Here is a 24,130-nt window from a genome sequence, read left to right as displayed (position 1 = left end):
TGACCACCGGCCATAATACATCTATTACACCCTATACAGACATAGGGCGCTACACCCCAACATGTACTGACCGCCGGCCATAATACATCTATTACACCCTATACAGACATAGGACACTACACCCCAACATGTCCTGACCGCTGGCCATAATACATCTATTACACCCTATACAGACATAGGACACTACACCCCAACATGTCCTGCCCACCGACCATAATACATGTATTACACCCTATACAGACATAGGACACTACACCCCAACATGTCCTGACCGCCGGCCATAATACATCTATTACACCCTGTACAGACATAGGACACTACACCCCAACATGTCCTGACCGCCGGCCATAATACATCTATTACACCCTATACAGACATAGGACGCTACACCCCAACATGTCCTGACCACTGACCATAATACATCTATTACACCCTATACAGACATAGGACGCTACACCCCAACATGTACTGACCGCTGGCCATAATACATCTATTACACCCTATACAGACATAGGACACTACACCCCAACATGTCCTGACCGCCGACCATAATACATCTATTACACCCTATACAGACACAGGACACTACACCCCAACATGTCCTGACCACTGACCATAATACATCTATTACACCCTATACAGACATAGGACACTACACCCCAGTATTTTCCCTGCACAGAAACAAAATAACTCACCCAAATCTAATTCATAGTACACTACACCCAAACAAAAAAATCAGACTTTAGTATACAATTTCGGATGTTTTCAGATGACTTTTAGTCATTTTTCACCTATGCAGTTTCAATTTTTTTTGTTGAAACAGATTTAACGAAAAAATTACTAAACAAATAGTCAAATAATAGGAGCAATTTCGATAAAACCACCTGGATTGGTGAGTAATTGGCTGATCCACATGTTTTTAAAAAAATCTGCACTTTAATTAAATTTGTGCAAATTCGACCTAAAAACAGCGAAAAGTGAAAATTTTCAACTATTTGAAAAAACAGCACTTAATTGAATACCCCCCATAGGAACTACAACCCCAACATGTTTCCCCACCCTCATTATCCACTTTATTACATCTCTAACTCATACATGGCCATCTTCAGGAGGGATAAAATGTACACCTAAACTACTGACACCAGTACAGCGACACACCCTGACACTGGTACAACCTGACACCAGTACAGCGACACACCCTGACACTGATACAACCTGACACTGGTACAGTAACACACCCTGGCACTGCTACAGTAACACACCCTGACACTGGTACACTGGTACAGTAACACACCCTGACACTGGTAGACTGTTATGGTACTAGTACCGGAACATCAACACACTCTGATATCTCTTCACCCTGACACCGGTGCAGTGACACACTCTGACATCAGTACAGTGACATACCCGGACACCGGTAAAGGGACAAACCTTGACGCCGTTGCAGCGGCACACCCTGAAACCAATACAGCGACACACCCTGACACCGGTATAGCGACACAACCTGATGCCTGTATAGTGACACACCCTGACACCGGTACAGTGGCACACCATGACACCGGTAGAGTGACACTCTGACACCGGTAGAGGGACACACCATGACACCGGTACAGCGACACACCATGACACCGGTACAGCGACACACCATGACACCGGTACAGCGACACACCATGACACCGGTACAGCGACACACCATGACACCGGTACAGCGACACACCATGACACGGTACAGCGACACACCATGACACCGGTACAGCGACACACCATGACACCGGTACAGCGACACACCATGACACCGGTACAGCGACACACCCTGACACCGGTACAGCGACACACCCTGACACCGGTACAGCGTCACACCCTGACACCGGTACAGCGACACACCATGACACCGGTACAGCGACACACCATGACACCGGTACAGCGACACACCATGACACCGGTACAGCGACACACCCTGACACCGGTACAGCGACACACCCTGACACCGGTACAGCGACACACCCTGACACCGGTACAGCGACACACCATGACAACGGTACAGCGACACACCATGACAACGGTACAGCGACACACCCTGACACCGGTACAGCGACACACCCTGACACCGGTACAGCGACACACAATGACACCGGTACAGCGACACACCCTGACACCGGTACAGAGGCACACCCTGACACCGGTACAGCGGCACACCCTGACACCGGTACAGCGGCACACCCTGACACCGGTACAGCGACACACCCTGACACCGGTACAGCGACACACCATGACAACGGTACAGCGACACACCCTGACACCGGTACAGCGACACACCCTGACACCGGTACAGCGACACACCCTGACACCGGTACAGCGACACACCATGACACCGGTACAGCGACACACCCTGACACCGGTACAGCGACACACCCTGACACCGGTACAGCGACACACCCTGACACCGGTACAGCGACACACCATGACACCGGTACAGCGACACACCATGACACCGGTACAGCGACACACCATGACAACGGTACAGCGACACACCATGACAATGGTACAGCGACCCCATGCAGCACATTTAAAAAAACATCGAGCTCACATGCGAATTCGCATGTGAGTGTGTGGACCAGAATAACCCCACTGTCACCTTCTTCTGACATTTGCCATTCTATATAGGGTGCAGGCCAGCAGCAGCAATGGGTGATATTGGGAGGCAAGCTGCCCATGTTTCTCTGTCCATTTATGAACTCTCCTGGTACAAACCCTGCGAGTTATCTGTACACACAGCCGCCCTCCTCCCCTCACTGTCTATCGCAGACAATAAAGCAATAATAAATACCGGGAAGGAGCAAATAACAGCAGCTGCCAGGAGCGAACATGGCGACGGCAGCCTCCAGGCCGGTCTCTGAGCACTGCTTCTGCGCATGCGCTGCCTGAGTTGCTAGGATACGGAAAGGACGCGAACTGGGCTCAGGGAGACGGCGGCATCATGTCTGAGGTGAGGCCGGGGGACAGTGCCATATGGGGGACGCCGGGACACCAGTGTGATATACGGGGGGAGGAAGTGCCTTATGGGGGGAGCAGTGTTTTATGGGGGACAGGTCAGTGTGATATATGGGGGGAGGAAGTGCCTTATGGGGGGAGCAGTGTTTTATGGGGGACAGGTCAGTGTGATATATGGTGGGAGGAAGTGCCTTATGGGGGGGCACAGTGTTTTATGGGGGACGGGACAGTGTGATATATGGGGGGAGGAAGTGCCTTATGGGGGGGGGGGGGGGACAGTGTTTTATGGGGGACGGGACAGTGTGATATATGGGGGGAGGAAGTGCCTTATGGGGGGGGGGGGGGGACAGTGTTTTATGGGGGACGGGACAGTGTGATATATGGAGGGAGGAAGTGCCTTATGGGGGGAGCAGTGTTTTATGATTGGAGCAGTGTCATATGGGGGAGCAGTGCTTTATGGGGGGGGGGGGGGAGCAGTGTCATATGTAGAGGGGGGGGGGGGGATGCGGTGCCATATGGGGGGTGGGACAGTGTGAAATATGAGGGGGGGCAGCAGTGCCATTTAGGGGACGGGACAGTGTGATATATATGGGGGGCAGTGCCATATAGGGGGCGGGACAGTGTGATATATGGGGGGGGGGCAGTGCCATATGGGGGATGGAACAGTGTGGTATATGGGGGGGGGGGGGCAGTGCCATATAAGAGACAAGTCAGTGTGGTATATGGGGGGGAGGGAGTGCCATATAGGGGAGGGGACCGTGTGAGATATATGGGGGGCAGTGCCATATAGGGGGCGGGACAGTGTGATATATGGGGGGGGGGGGCAGTGTCATATGGGGGATGGGACAGTGTGGTATATGGGGGGGGGGGGGGTAGTGCCATATAGGAGACAAGTCAGTGTGGTATATGGGGGGGAGGGAGTGCCATCTAGGGGAGGGGACCGTGTGAGATATATGGGGGGCAGTGCCATATAGGGGGCGGGACAGTGTGATATATGGGGGGGGGCAGTGCCATATAGGAGACAAGTCAGTGTGGTATATGGGGGGGAGGGAGTGCCATATAGGGGAGGGGACCGTGTGAGATATATGGGGGGCAGTGCCATATAGGGGGCGGGACAGTGTAATATATGAGGGGAGTGCCATATACGGGGCGGGACAGTGTAATATATGGGGGGAGGCAGTGCCATATAGGGGAGTATTTCTCACTTCTTATTCTTCTAGATCTCTTTGCTGCCTTTGACACTGTCGACCACTCTCATACAAACAGTACAATCCCTTCAGGACACAGCCCTTTCCTGGTTCTCTTCCGACCTATCTAATAGTGATCGCTTCTCTGATTCTACCTCCTCCTCACTACGTCTGTCCGTTGGAGTACCACAAGGCTCAGTCTTAGGTCCTCTGGTTTTCTCAATCTGTACCTCCTCATTTTTTAAACTAATCATCTGTTTTGGATTTCAGTATCACCCCTACGCTGATGATACTCAAATCTATCTATCCTCCCTGGAATTGTCACCATCAGTATTGCTCCAGGTGCCGGATGGGGTTCTGACCGTTGGGATCCCAACAGTCAAAACCCCGACACATGGGGGCCCGCTGGCCACCGGCTATTCTCCCTCGTAGGGGTCCACGACCCCCATAGAGGGAGAATAGAATAGGTGGCGCGCGTAGAGAGCCACCGTGCCCGCAAGGGGCTTTGTTGCACTCACCATGCTGTCTGGGTCCAGCCAGTCGGGATCCCGATGTCGGGATAATGACTGTAGGAACCCTATACCACATCCTTTTGCTCCGTGTCTCTCTATGATGTGGGGGGTTATAGGGTGCAGTGCTATATGGGGGACAGTGGGATAAAGGGTGCAGTATTATATGGGGGACAGTGGGATAAAGGGGGCAGTATTATATGGGGGACAGTGTAATGTGGGGGTTATATGGGGGACAGTGGAATAAGGGGGCAGTATTATATGGGGGACAGTGTGATGTGGGGGTTATAGGGTGCAGTGTTATATGGGGGACAGTGGGATAAGGGGGCAGTATTATATGGGGGACAGTGGGATGTGGGGGTTATAGGGTGCAGTGCTATATGGGGGACAGTGGGATAAGGGGGCAGTATTATATGGGGGACAGTGGGATGTGGGGGTTATAGGGTGCCACTGGCGTAACTATAGCACCGCAGCCCCCGCCACCGCGGGGGGGGGGGGGGGGCGCTGTGCATATGGGGGCGCCGGGGGCTGCGGTGCTATAGTTACACCTCCCCCCAATCCCCCGCAGGCTTACCTATTTCGCTGGTCCCGGCGGCTCCGTTCTTCTGCTGAGGACCACCACAAAATGGCCGCCCCCATATAGCACACAGTTCTCTGAAATTGTTTGCTGTATGGGGGCGGCCATTTTGTGGTGGTCCTCAGCAGAAGAACGGAGCCGCTGGGACCAGCGCGAAAGGTAAGGCTGCGGGGGATTGGGGGGGTTTGAATGGGCGGCGGGGGGGGGCGCCCAAAACGTAGCTACGCCGCTGTAGGGTGCAGTGCTATATGGGGGACAGTGGGATAAAGGGGGCTGTTTTATATGGGGGACAGTATGATGTGGTGGGTTATAGGGTGCAGTGCTATATGGGGGGCAGTATTATATGGGGGACTGGGATGTGGGGGGTTATAGGGTGCAGTGCTATATGGGGGTCAGTGGGATAAAGGGGGCAGTATTATATGGGGGACAGTGTGATGTGGGGGTTATAGGGTGCAGTGCTATATGGGGGACAGTGGGATAAAGGGTGCAATATTATATGGGGGACAGTGTGATGTGGGGGTTATAGGGTGCAGTGTTTAATGGGGGACAGTGGGATAAGGGGTCAGTATTATATGGGGACAGCTGTCTGCCCTGAGCAGGCATTGGCCCACCTGTGCTCCCAGAGAAACGCCCATAACACACTGCCTGTTCCCCTGCTCTGGGCCAGTGTCCGCCCCTGTCCGCCCTCCTCCCTCCCCTACCTGTACGAAAGCCTCTGCAAGTGTACGCACAGGGGGGTCTGCACATGCGCAAACACATGCATGCGCCTACCCCCCACTATCGGGACGAATACGGCCCCGTCCAATCACTAGTGAATCACCCTCATAGCGCTCACCTAGGCTCGAGTGCGGTTCTTTAACCCAATACTTCCCGGTTCTAAGCTCTGTTGCTCACATTCTGCTGGATAAATACAGTATAAAGGAAATGGTTGTTGTCAGTAGATGTCTGAGTTGGATTTGACAATCCTGAACTCTTACTTGTCAGTCATGTCATCACAGAACAGCCCCCCTGCCGCGCAGCCGCTCCCCAGGTGACACATTAAGGTCCTGACGATGCTGCGCGCTCCGCTGGTTTTACATACTCGCTCAGGGGTGACAAGGTGCGAGCATTCTCCCGTCACCTGTCACCGGACGTTCCGCTCGCCTACACCAGTATTTTGCAATAAAGACAGTTTGGCCCCTGTGGAGCCACAAACCTCTTTTACTAGTTAGAATTGTGGTTTATGTACCAACATCTGTTTCCCCATCACAGCATCGGTGGGTTGTTATACTCTGTAGCGGAAAGCCAATAGTAAGAACAAAAACAGGGGTCAATCCTATTCCCACAATGGCCCTTATTCTGATTGATTCGGACCGCTGCGTGTGCGGTCGGATGGCCGATGTTTGGTGTTTGCGCATGTGCAAAGGCGTTTCTGTGGCTCGCACGTCCGAACATGAAAATGATTGGTCGGAACCGTCCGAGCAGGGGGTGGAGAGGGGCGTGAAGGGCTGTTTGGGCTCATTACCATATGAGTACGCCCCGCGTTTCATGAGCGTTCGCATTAAAACGCTGGGCGTACCTATGGTAATCCGGCAAAGGCGCACGTGTGGGGAGCGGACAGCTGACATAGCCGGATGACAGCTGCCCGCCCATATGCCCGCCCATATCCCTGCTTTCATACGGAAAAATGTCCGAGTGGTCTGGAGCACTCGGAGCTGTCTGACCCCTCGGCCCATCAGGATGGGGGAGGTTCCCACAGATGGAGGAGGTGTTCAAAACAAAAAATCAAAACATCCACTCGCGGTCCGTACGCTCTGCGTCTTGCCGCATTCCGATGGTGTGAGCGATCCGTACGGTAGGCGGGGCTAAGAACACTCGGTTCCTGTCCGAATCAACTAGAATAAAGGCCCATGCGACATTGACAATAATAACTTACGGATTGAAAATTGGGTACGGAAAAGGAACCGAGGGGTGTGTGATTTTGTTTACAGCACCTCGCACCATCTGCGGAGTATAGGATTGACCCAAAAGAAGTCAGTGATAAAGCTTACAGGATAAATGTACTTAAAATTCTCAAAACGAAAAGAGGTGATGTTGTCAGTAGTAACCAATCGGATTCTGTCTACTGTTTTCTAGGATGCAGGCGGAAATAGCGACACTCACCCATTCAATGCTTCCGTTACCAACAGCATTGAGCTGTCAGATCTGTTTTGTCGGAAACAGCTGCGGATTGTCGAATTCATGGCCGTTACCTGACAATCAGTTACAACAATTTATAGACTTTCCGACACTCGGTACATTAAATACCGACTGTCGAGTTACAGTCGGAATGGGTCGAAAATGGCCACGAATCCGACTGTTGGGAACATCCCGACAGTCATGTTTGGGATTGAATACCTCCCATAATCTGATTGGATGCTATGGGCTAAAGCTTTTGTAAATTTACATCTTGGTGTTGCCCATCAGTGGATGGCATTGTCTCTTACCGATTGGTCACTACAGCTACAATATATCAGCCCTAACCAATCACGTTCCTTTCCTTTCGCTGTTGCAGGAGAAGGCGGAGAAGGCCGCGCCGGAAGAAAATGCTTTTGAGCTTCTGGAGAAAGATTTCCAGGAGGTGCTCAGCGAGCTGACCGGGGATAAGAGTCTGGAGAAGTTCCGGATAGAATATGAGAAGCTTCATGGGGTCCTGAAGAAATCCTACGAGAACGAGAAACGTCTGATGGCCAAATGCCGGGAACTGAACGCAGAGATTGTGGCTAATTCAGCCAAGGTGGTCACAGCCCTGAAACTGTCTCAGGATGACCAGGCTACGATCGCCTCACTAAAGAAGGTAACACCGTATGTCGTGGCCCCAGCAGATGGCTTCCGATATAGGGCCACGCATTATTATTATAATGTCAGCATTAACCGCTGTGGGCGTATACTACAGGGCCGAGCCTATGTCACCTCCCCTCTGAGTAGTGGGTTTGGCCATTTCAGCCTCACTCATTGGCTGATAGATCTACATGCGGGAAATTTACTAAGATGGGACGTTTCAATGGGCAACCAATCAGATCCTGTTATCTTCTAGAAGATGCTAAATAAATAAGAAGTAGATTCTGATTGGTTACCCATAGCAACCTCCCATATGAAATAGATCTTAGTCAATAAGTGTGCCGAGCATGACGAGGGTAAGTGTTACACTAATTGAGGGTCCATGTCGACAATTGTCAACATTGACAACCAAAATATGGGAAAAACTCATGTCGACCTTTTGTTTGCAAATGGAAAAAAAACATGCTGCACTGCAGGTGGGGCAGATATAACACGTGCAGAGAGAGAGTTACAGTAAATATTTTGTTTCTGTGCTGGGTAAATACTGGCTGCTTTATTCTTACACTGCATATTAGATTTCAGTGTGAACACACCCCACCCAAATCTGACTTCCATCTGCCCCATCTGCAGTGCAGCATGGTTTTGTCCATTTACAAAGAAAAATGTGCCCTGCAGTCAGGTTGAATTAGGCCCAAAGTCATCTCACACTCCCGCCACACCCTCATGTCACGCCAACTAGATGGAACAGATATATGAGAACTACAAAGAAAAATTTCCCCTGTCGCACACCGCGCTCACAAACTAGTGTTAGTATCTAAGAGATAGTCCTCGGTGGATAATGTAATCCTCTTCACAGAAGTGTCTTTTCTTCTTTCTTTACTTTTCTCTCCCTTCTTTCCCCCTTCCTCTCTCCGTGGCGGGAGTATGAAAGAGAAGCAAAAAAGAAGAAGGAATATAGTGTAGTATATTCTAGAACTGGTAATGGATTATTTTATAGCCGCCACCCTAAATAGAAGTGGGAAGTTTTTTATATATATATACCTTCTTCTTTTGATATATAACTATTGACATAAGAAAAGGAGTTTGAATCAGAAGGAGATTATATTAAAGAAACCGAGATAGGATTGAAACCGCACTGTGGCCCTTATTCTTGTTCGTGCGGTACGGCCCGCGTGCGGCCGTACCGCCGATGTTTTTACACTGCACATGCGCAGAGGTGAATCTGCGCATGTGCAGCCCCCTTCGCCGCAGACGTATTTCGTCCGCCGCAAAGGGGGCGTATAGGGGCGTGAGAGGCATCATGCCCTCATTTCCCTATGTGTACGCCCCGCGTTTCATGGGCGTTCCCATGCAAACGCGGGGCGTATGCATGGTAATGAGGCCATGACGCAACTCATGGGGGCGGAAAGCTGACGTCGCCGGATGTCAGCTTTCAGCCCCCATACAAGCTACCACACGGACGATTGTCCGTGTGGTCTTAGCTTGCGGGAGCTGCCGCGGCGTGCGGACCTGCCTTCGATGGTCGACGACCATCGAATGCAGGGGGCAGCTCCCACCATGGTGGAGGCGTAGCCTCCACCATTTTTATGCGGATCGCCAGCCGTCCGTGTACGGACGGCCGTGGCGATCCGTAGGGTGGGCGGGGATTGGTTTGTGCGGCCGGAGCCCCGTGTGCGGCTCTGGCCGCACCAACCAGAATAAGGGCCTGTGTTGTGTAAGTGGGGTACGTCCCCAATCTTATTCTTTTTGACCTGCACCGGGTGGAGATTCATTCTGATCTTGGGGAAGGAGAGGAACTGATAGAAAAAAAGCCTTACCCATAGGCATGAAAAGAAACCTTTATGTGAGGAGCACATCCTTTTCTTGGTGTGAGTAGGGTACGCTACCCTTCTGGACTTATATATATATAAAAAACTTCCCACTTCTATTTAGGGTGGCGGCTATAAAATAATCCATTACCAGTTCTAGAATATACTACACTATATTCCTTCTTCTTTTTTGCTTCTCTTTCATACTCCCGCCACGGAGAGAGGAAGGGGGAAAGAAGGGAGAGAAAAGTAAAGAAAGAAGAAAAGACACTTCTGGGAAGAGGATTACATTATCCACCGAGGACTATCTCTTAGATACTAACACTAGTTTGTGAGCGCGGTGTGCGACAGGGGAAATCTTTCTTTGTATTCCTTGTCTGTATTGAAGGTTGGGTGACCTCCATTTCCCTGTACCCACTGCAGCTTTTTGTGCGCCAATAGGATACTGTAATTTTCTCTTTGTCCTAGATATATGAGAACACCAAATGCCAATTATGTGAGTTTTGGATGTGCGTTGTGGGCCCACCATGCACCCATTACAGATATGCCAGCGGGCAGCGCCCATTCTGTGTAGACGACATTTTATCATTAATGCAGGCGCTGATCTGAGGCACGTACAAATGTGGGAGTATTATCCCATCCATGGCGCAGACCGCGTGCTGTACAATAAGCCCCCAGCGCAGACACCAGCCGCCACCTGACCACTACCCGCCCCTCTTCCTGTCCTGTTAAATGGGTGTCAGCGATCATTCTAAACTCTCGGGCTTCTTGTTTAAGAGACAAAAATCCTTTTTTTTGCAGATTGGAGTCTTTTATGTTATCTGACATTGCGCTGTGCGCCCCACATCTCATTACACTGCAAGTTTGTGTATTAAAAACTCATCCTTGGATGGACGGCAGGCGACAACGTTTGTATTGTGCAGGAACCATTAACGTGTTGCTTTAATAATGAAATTGCATTTTGCCCTCTCTGCCATCGCTGCAAAGCCACCTGATAAGTGCTGTGCGCCACGCAGGTGGTCTGAATGTTAATTTGACATCTGGGCGGTTCCGTCCTCTTTGCTGAGTGTCTAATGGAAGCCGCACTACATGAAAAGACGCGCATTGATCAGATTTGTTTCTGGCACTGAGCTCTGTGCAGCCTCCGCTGACACCGGGGGCCACATTATTATGATGTTCAGGTGTTACGGAATACTAATATAATAAAGTCTGACTGTATACTCTGCTCCAGTGACCACTATAGAGTAGTAATTACACACATATTACAGCGGCAGCAATGGCGGAGGGATCGGGAGGGATTACTATAAGTGAGTGTAATGGGCAGGATAAATCACAATGTAAGTGGGAGGAAATGACGGAATTACACGTGTGGCATCATACAATGATTTCCCTCATGCCGAAATACCCATCCGGCCGCACTAGATAATGGCGGGGAATCTGCCACCAGAAACGTCTTTCTTGCGCAGAGTGTGTGTTATTGGCAAAAAGACCCCAAAACAAATGGGAGCAACAAAACTATACTGATCACTTTGGGGGTAATTCAAACCTGCTTGCTAGGCTGCATATATTCGCTGCCTAGTTAGCAGGTAAACGCCACCCTGGCAAATGACTGTCCCCCCCCCCTGCCGCATGAGTCCCCTCACTAGCATGCAAGCAGATGCGTTCGCTTACACGGCAACTCGCATCTAATTGGATAATCCCTTAGGCCCCTTTCACACGTTCCGACTCCTGCCGGGCGACGTAACCCTGCACGGCCAAGAAGCCATGCCGCACACAGAAGTTTAGAATGGTGGGGATGGCCACAGCCCAGCAGCCGTCCCTTCCAGTGGTGACATCCGGCTGCAACCGGGCCGTGGCCGTCCCGTGTGAATGGACACAATCGTGCCCATTATTAACTTCTGTGTACGGCACGGCTTTTGGCCATGCGGGGTTTCACTGCCCGTCAGGAGCCGGAGCGTGTGAAAGGGGCCTAAGCCACGGATGAAGCACAGCAGAACCTGGTGTTAGAAAAGCCACAGCAGCACTTTGTGCAGGTTCAGATGTCTACAAATGTCGCACGTCTCACTGATCAGTGCAAGACGGTAATGTAGTTTGATGCTCTCAGTTGTGTTATTTATGCCAATGAGAGTCACATTTTGACGAGAAAGACTCTGGTTGTGGCGCAGTGGCCGGGACCTGGAGTAATATCCCAGACTTTGGGACCAGTGTGCTGCCGCCCCTCCCCTAGCACCTCCTCTGCAATACACTAAAGCTGGCCATACATCTACAGATCTATTGTCTGATCTGGCTGGTTGGAACAAAATCCTGGTAATGGATGAGAGCAGATGACAGTTGACCATTTGCTTTGAAATGCTGGAAAACTGACAAACTGTCACTCAGATATTACCAGGTTTTTGTTCCAACCAGACAGATCTGACAATTGATCTGTAGGTGTATGGCCACCTTTACTTTAATAGGGCTGAGCAAGTGACTGTGCACACCATGCTGCGCTGGGAGGAGGTGGGTTCATGCATTATGTTTGCATGCAGGGAAAATATAGGCTGCTTTTGCATGTAGCCCACAGAAGCTGAACAAGCTTAGGCCAGATATGGTTAGTTATTTCCATGACGTGCCTGCACCCCTGATTCAGCCCCTGTATACAGGCATACGGGCATTGTTACACTGAGAGTCTGATACGTGTGTATTACACCTGTCTCAGGAGATAGAGAAGGCCTGGAAGATGGTGGACGCGGCTTACACAAAGGAGCAGCAGTCCAAGGAAACCGTCCAGTCTCTGAAGGAGGAAATCAATAACCTGACTGCACTGGTGGAACAAGGATCGGGACTGTCAGCGGGCCAAGAGCACAGGCAAGGGGATCCAGAGGAATATATGTGTGTGTGTGTGTGTGTCACTGCTGGTGGTATATACCTCCTGCAGTCTATAATGGTTATGTAGGTCCCTCTCCCAGTCTTGTAGCTGGGAGGGTTCGGTGTCCATTGTCCGGTGGACGGAGTTAAGCAACTCGCTAAGCAGCAAATGTATACTGCTTAGTGAGCAGGTCTGCTATAGCTATATTACACAGGTAGGCAATGTAACAGAGCAATGAAGAAGGCAAGTCAGATGCTTGGTTGCATAGGGAGAGGTATCAGCAGTAGGAAGAAAGAAGTAATAATGCCACTGTATAGGTCATTGGTACGACCTCACCTAGAGTATTGTGTTCAGTAAGGATATAAATACATTAGAGACTGTACAAAGAAGCGCAACTAAAATGGTGCATGGCCTACATCACAAAACGTACCAGGAAAGACTAAAAGATCTTAATATGTATACTTTAGAGCAGAGAAGGGAAAGGGGGGACATGATAGAAACTTTCACATATATCAAGGGTTTTAACAAGGTACAGGTGGGAGACATTCTTCACAGGAAGAGGAGCAGCAGAACACGAGGACATGCACTGACACTAGGGGGAGGAAGGTACAGGTGGGAGACATTAGTCACAGGAAGAGGAGCAGCAGAACACGAGGACATGCACTGACACTAGGGGGAGGAAGGTACAGGTGGGAGACATTCTTCACAGGAAGAGGAGCAGCAGAACACGAGGACATGCACTGACACTAGAGGGAGGAAGGTACAGGTGGGAGACATTCTTCACAGGAAGAGGAGCAACCGAACACGAGGACATGCACTGACACTAGAGGGAGGAAGGTACAGGTGGGAGACATTAGTCACAGGAAGAGGAGCAGCAGAACACGAGGACATGCACTGACATTAGAGGGAAGAAGGTACAGGTGGGAGACATTAGTCACAGGAAGAGGAGCAGCAGAACACGAGGACATTCACTGACACTAGGGGGAGGAAGGTACAGGTGGGAGACATTAATCACAGGAAGAGGAGCAGCAGAACACGAGGACATGCACTGACACTAGGGGGAGGAAGGTACAGGTGGGAGACATTAGTCACAGGAAGAGGAGCAGCAGAACACGAGGACATGCACTGACACTAGAGGGAGGAAGGTACAGGTGGGAGACATTAGTCACAGGAAGAGGAGCAGCAGAACACGAGGACATGCACTGACACTAGAGGGAGGAAGGTACAGGTGGGAAACATTCTTCACAGGAAGAGGAGCAGCAGAACACGAGGACATGCACTGACACTAGGGGGAGGAAGGTACAGGTGGGAGACATTCTTCACAGGAAGAGGAGCAGCAGAACACGAGGACATGCACTTACACTAGGGGGAGGAAGGTACAGGTGGGAGACATTCTTCACAGGAAGAGGAGCAGCAGAACACGAGGACATGCACTGACACTAGGGGAGGAAGGTACAGGTGGGAGACATTCGTCACAGGAAGAGGAGCAGCAGAACACGAGGACATGCACTGACACTAGGGGGAGGAAGGTACAGGTGGGAGACATTAGTCACAGGAAGAGGAGCAGCAGAACACGAGGACACGCACTGACACTGGGGGAGGAAGGTACAGGTGGAAGACATTCTTCACAGGAATAGGAGCAGCAGAACACGAGGACATGCACTGACAGTAGGGGGGGGAAGGTACAGGTGGGAGACATTAGTCACAGGAAGAGGAGCAGCAGAACACGAGGACACGCACTGACACTAGGAGAGGAAGGTACAGGTGGGAGACATTCTTCACAGGAAGAGGAGCAGCAGAACACGAGGACATGCACTGACACTAGGGGAGGAAGGTACAGGAGGGAGACATTAGTCACAGGAAGAGGAGCAGCAGAACACGAGGACACGCACTGACACTAGGGGAGGAAGGTACAGGTGGGAGACATTCTTCACAGGAAGAGGAGCAGCAGAACACGAGGAAATGCACTGACACTAGGGGAGGAAGGTACAGGTGGGAGACATTCTTCACAGGAAGAGGAGCAGCAGAACACGAGGACATGCACTGACACTAGGGGAGGAAGGTACAGGTGGGAGACATTCGTCACAGGAAGAGGAGCAGCAGAACACGAGGACATGCACTTACACTAGGGGGAGGAAGGTACAGGTGGGAGACATTCTTCACAGGAAGAGGAGCAGCAGAACACGAGGACATGCAATGACACTAGGGGGAGGAAGGTACAGGTGGGAGATATTAGTCACAGGAAGAGGAGCAGCAGAACACGAGGACACGCACTGACACTAGGGGGAGGAAGGTACAGGTGGGAGACATTCTTCACAGGAAGAGGAGCAGCAGAACACGAGGACACTGACACTAGGGGAGGAAGGTACAGGTGGGAGACATTCTTCACAGGAAGAGAAGCAGCAGAACACGAGGACACGCACTGACACTAGGGGGAGGAAGGTACAGGTGGGAGACATTCTTCACAGGAAGAGGAGCAGCAGAACACGAGGACACGCACTGACACTAGGGGAGGAAGGTACAGGTGGGAGACATTCTTCACAGCAAGAGGAGCAGCAGAACACGAGGACATGCACTGACACTAGTGGAGGAAGGTACAGGTGGGAGACATTCGTCACAGGAAGAGGAGCAGCAGAACACGAGGACATGCACTGACACTAGGGGGAGGAAGGTACAGGTGGGAGACATTAGTCACAGGAAGAGGAGCAGCAGAACACGAGGACACGCACTGACACTAGAGGGAGGAAGGTACAGGTGGGAGACATTCTTCACAGGAAGAGGAGCAGCAGAACACGAGGACATGCACTGACACTGGAGGGAGGAAGGAACAGGAGGGAGACATTCTTCACAGGAAGAGGAGCAGCAGAACACGATGACATGCACTGACACTAGAGGGAGATAGGTACAGGTGGGAGACATTAGTCACAGGAAGAGGAGCAGCAGAACACGAGGACATGCACTGACATTAGGGGGTGGAAGGTACAGGTAGGAGACATTAATCACAGGACGAGGAGCAGCAGAACACGAGGACACGCACTGACACTAGGGGGTGGAAGGTACAGGTGGGAGACATTAATCACAGGAAGAGAAGCAGCAGAACACGGGGACATGCACTGACACTAGAGGGAAGAAGGTACAGGTGGGAGACATTCTTCACAGGAAGAGGAGCAGCAGAACACGAGGACATGCACTGACACTAGGGGGAGGAAGGTACAGGTGGGAGACATTCTTCACAGGAAGAGGAGCAGCAGAACACGATTACATGCACTGACACTAGAGGGAGGAAGGTACAGGTGGGAGACATTCCTCACAGGAAGAGGAGCAACAGAACACGAGGACATGCACTGACACTAGGGGGAGGAAGGTACAGGTGGGAGACATTAGTCATAGGAAGAGGAGCAGCAGAACACGAGGACACGCACTGACACTAGAGGGAGGAAGGTACAGGTGGGAGACATTCTTCACAGGAAGAGGAGCAGCAGAACACGAGGACAGAAGTTCATGGGGACAGAAACGGGATGTCACTGTGTGGTGCACCCAAAGAATACGTATTAAAATGTAACCTTTATTTAATTAGATAGATAAAATGTAGCGAAAATTTAACAGACACAAGACATTAAACATATAACATGTAGTAAAAATGGATATCTTTATCCATGCGACGTGGGACCCCCGTTCCCTTACTAGTAATGTATTCACTTTCAATTAGTGTTCTGAGAAACTGTCTTTTAAATAAGCTTTATTAGGTACGGTATATTAGGGAATAAGTCTCCGTATAGTTAACTGTGTATGTGACACAGAGTACAGATAGTAGCGGCTAGAGCGCAATCATATATGCGGCAAAGGAGCACAATGCTCGATCACGATTGTGCCTTGTGGCCGGTTAATGCCTCAGAAGTCAGGGGGTCGCAGTGCTACGCGTCACGCACTGCGCTTCCCTCGCTGACTCTGGTGGTAGCGGAGCGATTAAGACACACGGACCTTTAAAAAAAAAAAAAAAAAATATATATATATATATATCTCCTATATATTTGGCTACATCTGTCACTCAAAGTGGGTGTCTGTGTCTATAACGCTCTGTTCCTGGACTTTCCTCTTAATGTGTGATTGCCTTCATCTGTGCTGAACACCTTTCTGAGAAATTAACCTGTTTAAAACAGGTGATGGCAATCATACATTAAGGGGAAGTCTAGAAACAGAGCATTGTGTCCCTCCTGGAGAGGGTCATGTTGGGAGGTATGTGACAGAGAACCAGCCCAGTGAGCCCACAGACAGTGCCAGACACCCACTGCCTTCCCATGTTGCCCAGCACTGCTACTCCACAGCCACCAGGTGAGCGCCCCCCTCCCGCGATTTGCGGCAAAACCTCCCCCCCCCGCGCGCCCCCCCCTCCCGCGATTCGCGGCAAAAACACCCGCTCCCCCGCGACCCCCCCTACCGCGATTCGCAGCAAAAACACCCCCGCGACCCCCCCTCCCGCGATTCGCTGCAAAAAGAACCCCCCCACGACCCCTCCCGCAATTCGCGGCATAACCACCACCACCCCGCGACCCCCCCTCCCGCGAATCGCGGCAAACCCTCCCCCGTGACCCCCCCCCGATTCGCGGAAAAAACACCCCCCCCGCGACCTCCCTCCCGCGATTCGCGGCAAAAAGAACCCCCCCGCGACCCCCCCTTGCACGATTGGCGGCACCCCCCCTGCGACCCCCCTCCCGCGATTCGCGGCAACCCCCCCCCGCAATTCGCAGCAGCCCCAGGATTAAATGGCACATGCAAAACACTGACATGGCTATGGTCGACAATAAAAAAGGTTGACATGAGTTTTTGAAGATTTATTTTTAATTTTTTTAAATTTTTTCATATTCATTGTCATGTGTCGACATGGACACCAATGAAGTGGCACACTTATGTTAACATTTACATGTGTTGACCTTTCTGTGTTGATTTTTTCTTGTGGCGATTCGCGTCACACCCCCCCGCAACCCCCCCTCCCGCGATTCGCGGCACCCCCCGTGACCCCCCACCTCCCGCAATTCGCGGCAACCCCCCACCGGAACCCCTGTGAACCCCGCCCTCCCGCAATTCGCGGCACCCACCCCTGCGACCCCCCCTCCCGCAATTCGCGGCACCCCCCCGTGATTCGCGGCAGCTCCAGAATTAAATTGCACATGGAAAACACTGACATGGCTATGGTCGACAATGAAAAAGGTTGACATGAGTTTTTGAAGTTTTTTTGTCATTTTTTGAATATTTTCATATTCATTCTCATGTGTCGACATGGACACCAATGAAGTGCCACACTTATGTCAACATTTAAATGTGTTGACCTTTCTGTGTTGATTTTTTTCTTGTGGCGATTCGCGTCACACCCCCCCCCCCCACCCCCCCCGCAACCCCCACTCCCGCGATTCACGGCACACACACCCCCCCGCGATTCTCGGCACCCCACCCCGTGACCCCCCCTCCCGTGATTCACGGCACACCCCCCGCGACCCCCCTTACCATGATTCGCCGCAACCCCCGCCCCCGTAACCCCCCTCCCGCGATTTGCGGCAAGCCACCCCGCGACCCCCCTCCCGCGATTCTCTGCAATCCCTCCCCTCCCGCGATTCGCAGCATCCACCCCCCCACAACCCCCCCTCCTGCAATTCACGGCACCCCCCGCGACCCCCCCTCCTGCAATTCGCGGCACCCTCCGCGACCCCCCCTCCCGCGATTCGCGGACACCTAAGTTGCAATACAGGGCATCTTTCATACAATTCTAACCATATTTCTCATATACAAACGTTCACAAATTAAGGGGGCGCAGCCCCTTACGACGGTGTGAAGAGCGCCCGTAGGGCGCGATGAATCACCTAGTATATATATAATTAAGCTAGACAGATCAGAAATGCATTCAATGGGTAAAGGGAGTGGGGGGTAGCCACGAAGAAGAAGAACAACACGAGGACATGCACTGACACTAGAGGGAGGGAGGTACAAGTAGGAGACATTAGTCACAGGAAGAGGAGCAGCAGAACAGGAGGACATGCACTGACACTAGAGGGAGGAAGGTACAGGTGGGAGGCATTAGTCACAGGAAGAGGAGCAGCAGAACACGAGGACATGCACTGACACTAGAGGGAGAAATGTACAGGTGGGAGACATTCTTTACAGGAAGAGGAGCAGCAGAACACGAGGACATGCACTGACACTAGAGGGAGGAAGGTACAGGTGGGAGACATTAGTCACAGGAAGAGGAGCAGCAGAACACGAGGACATGCACTGACACTAGGGGGAGGAAGGTGCAGGTGGGAGACATTAGTCACAGGAAGAGGAGCAACAGAACACAAGGACATGCACTGACACTAGGGGGAGGAAGGTACAGGTGGGAGACATTAGTCACAGGAAGAGGAGCAGCAGAACACAAGGACATGCACTGACACTAGGGGGAGGAAGGTACAGGTGGGAGACATTAGTCACAGGAAGAGGAGCAACAGAACACGAGGACATGCACTGACACTAGGGGGAGGAAGGTGCAGGTGGGAGACATTAGTCACAGGAAGAGGAGCAACAGAACACGAGGACATGCACTGACACTAGGGGGAGGAAGGTACAGGTGGGAGACATTCCTCACAGGAAGAGGAGCAACAGAACACGAGGACATGCACTGACACTAGAGGGAGGAAGGTACAGGTGGGAGACATTAGTCACAGGAAGAGGAGCAGCAGAACACGAGGACATGCACTGACACTAGAGGGAGGAAGATTCAGGGGAAATTTGAGGAAGAATTACTTCACAGAAAGAGTAGTAGATAAGTGGAATAGCCTTCCATCAGAGGTGCAGTGGCAAACGCAGGATTTTCAGAAGGGGGTTTCCAGAGAGGCGGAGCAAAGCACGGAGATGAACACTTAGGTGACCCAGTATATGCCGATAAGTATTATAGATAGACCAAATGTATATAAATAATAATAATAATAATAAAAAAAAAATATATATATATATATATATATATATACTAGGTAATTCATCGCGCCCTACGGGCGCCCCCTTAAACTGTGAATATTTTTATTGCGTTAAATATAATTTATTTATCATTATGAAGGATGTGTTTTTTATTGCAACTTTAGTAAGATGCTGTGGGTGTGGGATGGGCAGGTGTAGGTGAGCTGTAGCTGGGAGAGTATGCGATGCAGGGGATGTGGAGGTGTGGTGGGTGTTAAAGGGGGGGGGTGATGTAGGTAGGGGTGTGGTGGGTGGTGGAGGGTTGGGTGCAAGGGTGTTGAAAAGTGTTAGCGGTTGGTGTGTGTTGTGAAGTGGTGGGTGTGGGGATACTGTGTGTGGTGAAGTGTATGTTGGGAGGTGGGCCATGTGGGTTGGTCAGGTGCGGGGGGTGCGCCGTGTTTGTGGGTGCATATGCGATGGAACTGCGGATGTAGCAGCAAGGGTAGTGCTTTTGGGAGAGGGATTAGTGCGCGGGTAGGTGATGGGCGGGTGTTGGCATGGGTGGGTGCATGGATACTGCGGGTTGAGGGGGTTTTGGTGTGCTGTGGTAAAGTCCGCTGTACCATTGGTGGTGGAGTGGCGGGGGTAGTGCTGTGGGTGGGTGAGGGTGGTGTGCGAGTGTACCATGTGTAGTGAGGGTGTTTGTGGGTGGGCAAGGGTCAGGTGGGGGGATTCTGTGGGTGTTAGAGTTCCACGTAAGGTGTGGGTGGTGTATGTTGGTTAGGTGGGGGGGTGGACTGGTTGCGTGACGGGCAGTTGCATGGGTGTGTGAAGTGTGGGGGTGGTGGTGGTTTGTGTGGGTGGGGGGACGGATGGGTGCATGTGTAATGTAGGAGGGGAATGGCCAACTTGTATTGAGGCGGCTGGTTGCAGGGGTACTGCGGAACGGAAAAAAGGATGCAGACAGTTGGATGGGGGGTGTGAGTGTAGTGCAGGCGTGTGCTGTGGGTGGGGGAGGGTGCTTATTGGTGTGGGGAGGATGGCGACATGGGAGGGATGGATGGGTGGGCGTGTAATGTGGTTGGGGGATGGGCAGGTGCAGTGTTGCGGCGGCTGGTTGCAGGGGTCCTGGGGGTTAGGAGGTTTGGGTGTGGTGGTGGTTTGGGTGGGTGCATTAGTAGCGCGGTTGGGGGAGTGTGGTGTGCCAAATCAGAGGCAAACTGATCATAAAAGGTGCGTGTCCTCATTTGCATAATCCGCGCCTAATTTGCATAAGCCACGCTCCCGCAGGTGTCAAATAGAGAGTTGGGGGGTATGCAGGCAGATGGTCTGCAGGAAGATCAGGCGCGGTGCTCCCTGCTGTCAGGGCATGAAGAATATGTACAGTACTCCGGGAGGTCCCGCTGGATTTCCGGCTGCTCGGGTACTGGGCAGGGGGAGTGGTTGTGGCTGGGGTGGTAACACTGTGCGGGGGGCCGGATCTGTGTATGTGTGTAAGGCAGTCTGTCAATCACCCGGGTGTGGGGGGACGGCCCTTGTACGTGAATGTGGGCAGGAACTTGGGCGGACATGGGTAGTGGTTTGCGAGGAGGGGGCGGATAGTGTGGGAGTTGTGTTGTGTAGGACACAGGGCTGTGTAGAACTTTAGGTCGCAGGTTTTGCAGTGTGGATAACGGTGGACGGGCCTGTCAATCACCCGTGTAACCCCGCCCACTGTTCTCTACACTGCCTTGAGTGACAGATCTGGCTAAATATATAAGAGATATATATATATATATATATATATATATGTGCGCACACACACACACACACACACACACACGTCAACAGCAGTGTAGACCCCTGGGCATAGCAATGTATTGGGGCCCCTAACGATCCTCCAGCGGTAGGGTTGGGGGAAGCTTTGATGTCCCATGGGTGGTAGGGGGTATTATATCACCTGCTCAGCATGTAGGGCCTGGATCAGTAATTTCCACTAATTACCCCTTTACTGCACAGATGGTGGGAGAAGGGGGCATTGGGCTGAATGAAGGGGTCCTGATACATAACTTCCAGGGTGGTAGAGGATGTTTAATATGCAGAGGAGGGGTGTATAGTGGAGTGGGCTTATTCATAATTTTCTGGTGGGAGGACAGCTTGCTTGACTGCAGATATCTCCAGTTCCCAGATATAGATTTCTAAGATTTTAATGGAATTAAAATCTAGAGAATCCCACCTACCAAATGGTATTGGGGACTAGGGGATCAGAGTTCAGGAGGCAGAGCAATCTGCCAACGAGTATATAAAACTACATACCAGGTGTGTGGAGCTGGAGCAGTAACCAGCTGCTGGAAGGCTGATATCTCCGGTTCTGGGAACAGTAGAGACAATTTTGGAATATACCGTCACAAAAACTCTACGTCAGACAGAACCTGAAATATCTGACTGGGAAGAGCAATTAACAGGCTTGGATGGGGACCACTGCTTTGACGTCAGATATCTCCGGTTCCCAAGGGCCGATTTTTAAAATTCTTGTACCCATGGAAAGAGGGGACCCTCAGCTTTCAGCCTAGGGCCCTTAGACTCCTGGGGGAGTTTCTGGGTACTCAGAACCCCCCCCCCCCTGCGTGCGCTCCTGAGGTGGTAGACGCAAATACAGTAGTACAATGTAAACATGCTTGGGATAGGCTTATTGATAACCTTACAAAGAAATAAGGATCAAATATGGTTTGAGGTAACATGTTTAAAAAGGGGCAGACTAGATGGGCCAAGTGGTTCTTATCTGCCGTCACATTCTATGTTTCTATGTGTCTCTTTTCCATTCAGCTTAAATGATTTACTGAACATCAAGGAGGAGCTGTCCAAGGAGAGGAATCAGCTGCTGTCCGAGGTGGTGAAGCTGCGCGAGAGCCTGATGCATGTAAGCCGGGAGCAGCAGGAGGCTGAGAGGCTGAAGGAGGAGGCCGAGGAGAATATGGTGCAGGTGAGGCTCGGGCATGGTAGATACAAATTATCCTTCTGGTCCGGTGATCTCCGGTGGTCTCTCCGTGGCTTCCAGACATCTCTCTGCTGAGGAGTGGGCTGCTAATAAGAGACGAGGGGCTTCTTGCTGGGAGATGTAGTTCTCCCTACTGCTGCATCTGAGGGTGGGGTCACAATGAACACTTACACACAGTCACACAATATTACACACACACACGGGTCCCATGAGTAATCATCGCGTGTGTGCGAGCGTGTGTGCGAGCGGAAGTGTAAGTGATTTCTGATAAGAGCAGCTAAAAGTCATTTAATGTGGACTCATTTACAAGCAATCCAAAACCCAAGTCCGGTTTCTAATTCCATGTTCTGAACTGGCAGCAGACCCGGGACTTCAGGTTCAGGTGTGTCCATAGGATGCGTTTTTTTGTCATTTTTAAATTCGCCCATTATCGCACTTTTTAAAATCACATTTTTTGCCGCGAATTCGCATATTTAATGAGGTGCGAATTCCGGGTACAAAAGTGCGAAGAAGTGCGATAATGTGCAAATTTTAGGCATGAAAATGTGTAATATTTAGGCATGAAAATGTGCGAATTTGAGGAAATATGCAAATTTGTGTAAAAAAAATTAAAGGTACTCTTTACCTAGGACGGCGCCCATCGCGGGCATCGCGTCCATCGCATGCACTAAAGTAACGGGTGCGACGCGACCGACGCGATGCCCGCGATTTCCCAAAGGGATCAATGTTAAATTTCTCAATGGACCCGATTTTTCAGTTCAATGCCTCAATGCCCGCGATTTTGCCATAGGAAACAATGTTAAATGGGCCACAGAGCCCAAATAGGCACCCTTAGCAGTGAAATGTCCCCCACAATTGTTAACGACACCCCACGATCCACGCGAACCCGAAGCGTGGCGAGCGCAGCGAGCCCGCGAGGGGCGGCGGTACGCGTCCTCCGACCTTTTCATACCCCCACTATCCACGTCGGCGTGGAGTTGAGAATAGAATAGTGTGGCGAGCGCAGCGAGCCACCGAGCCCGAAGCGTGGCGAGCGCAGAGGATACCTGTGAAGCCCGCGTAGGGCCGCGTTTACCTGTGAAGGTATCCGCGCCCCCTCGCGGGGCTCGCTGCGCTCGCCACGCTTCGGGCTCGGTAGCTCGCTACGCTCGCCACACTATTCTATTCTCAACTCCACGCCGACGTGGATAGTGGGGGTATGAAAAGGTCGGAGGACGCGTACCGCCGCCCCTCACGGGCTCGCTGCGCTCGCCACGCTTCGGGTTGGCGTGGATCGTGGGGTGTCGTTAACAATTGTGGGGGACATTTCACTGCTAAGGGTGCCTATTTGGGCTCTGTGGCCCATTTAACATTGTTTCCTATGGCAAAATCGCGGGCATTGAGGCATTGAACTGAAAAATCGGGTCCATTGAAAAATTTAACATTGATTCCTATGGGAAATCGCGGGCATCGCGTCGGTCGCATCGCACCCGTTACTGTAGTGCCCGCGATTTTTTACACCCGATGACCG

The 24,130-nt window shown here is 51.5% G+C and overlaps 2 protein-coding genes across 2 annotated transcripts in view; one reads left to right on the top strand and one right to left on the bottom strand.

Moving 5' to 3' along the window:
- ITPRIP (inositol 1,4,5-trisphosphate receptor interacting protein) overlaps positions 1-2,897 on the bottom strand; it is a 45,422-nt gene extending 42,525 nt beyond the window's left edge. The window contains exon 1 of the mRNA XM_083149865.1: positions 2,828-2,897. The gene's annotated coding sequence lies outside the window, so the exon portion shown is untranslated. The remainder of the gene's footprint in view (positions 1-2,827) is intronic.
- Positions 2,893-24,130, top strand: part of CFAP58 (cilia and flagella associated protein 58) — a 96,690-nt gene continuing 75,452 nt past the window's right edge. The window contains 4 exon segments of the mRNA XM_083149863.1: positions 2,893-2,986; positions 7,798-8,079; positions 12,570-12,718; positions 22,449-22,605. Coding sequence (XP_083005989.1) covers positions 2,978-2,986; positions 7,798-8,079; positions 12,570-12,718; positions 22,449-22,605 — 597 coding nt within the window. The 5' untranslated portion in view covers positions 2,893-2,977.

The sequence above is a fragment of the Crinia signifera genome, chromosome 6 (assembly GCF_055691185.1).
Source record: "Crinia signifera chromosome 6, ASM5569118v1, whole genome shotgun sequence".
In the NCBI taxonomy this organism is placed as follows: Eukaryota; Metazoa; Chordata; class Amphibia; order Anura; family Myobatrachidae; genus Crinia; species Crinia signifera.
This window is presented reverse-complemented; position numbering and strand designations above follow the sequence as displayed.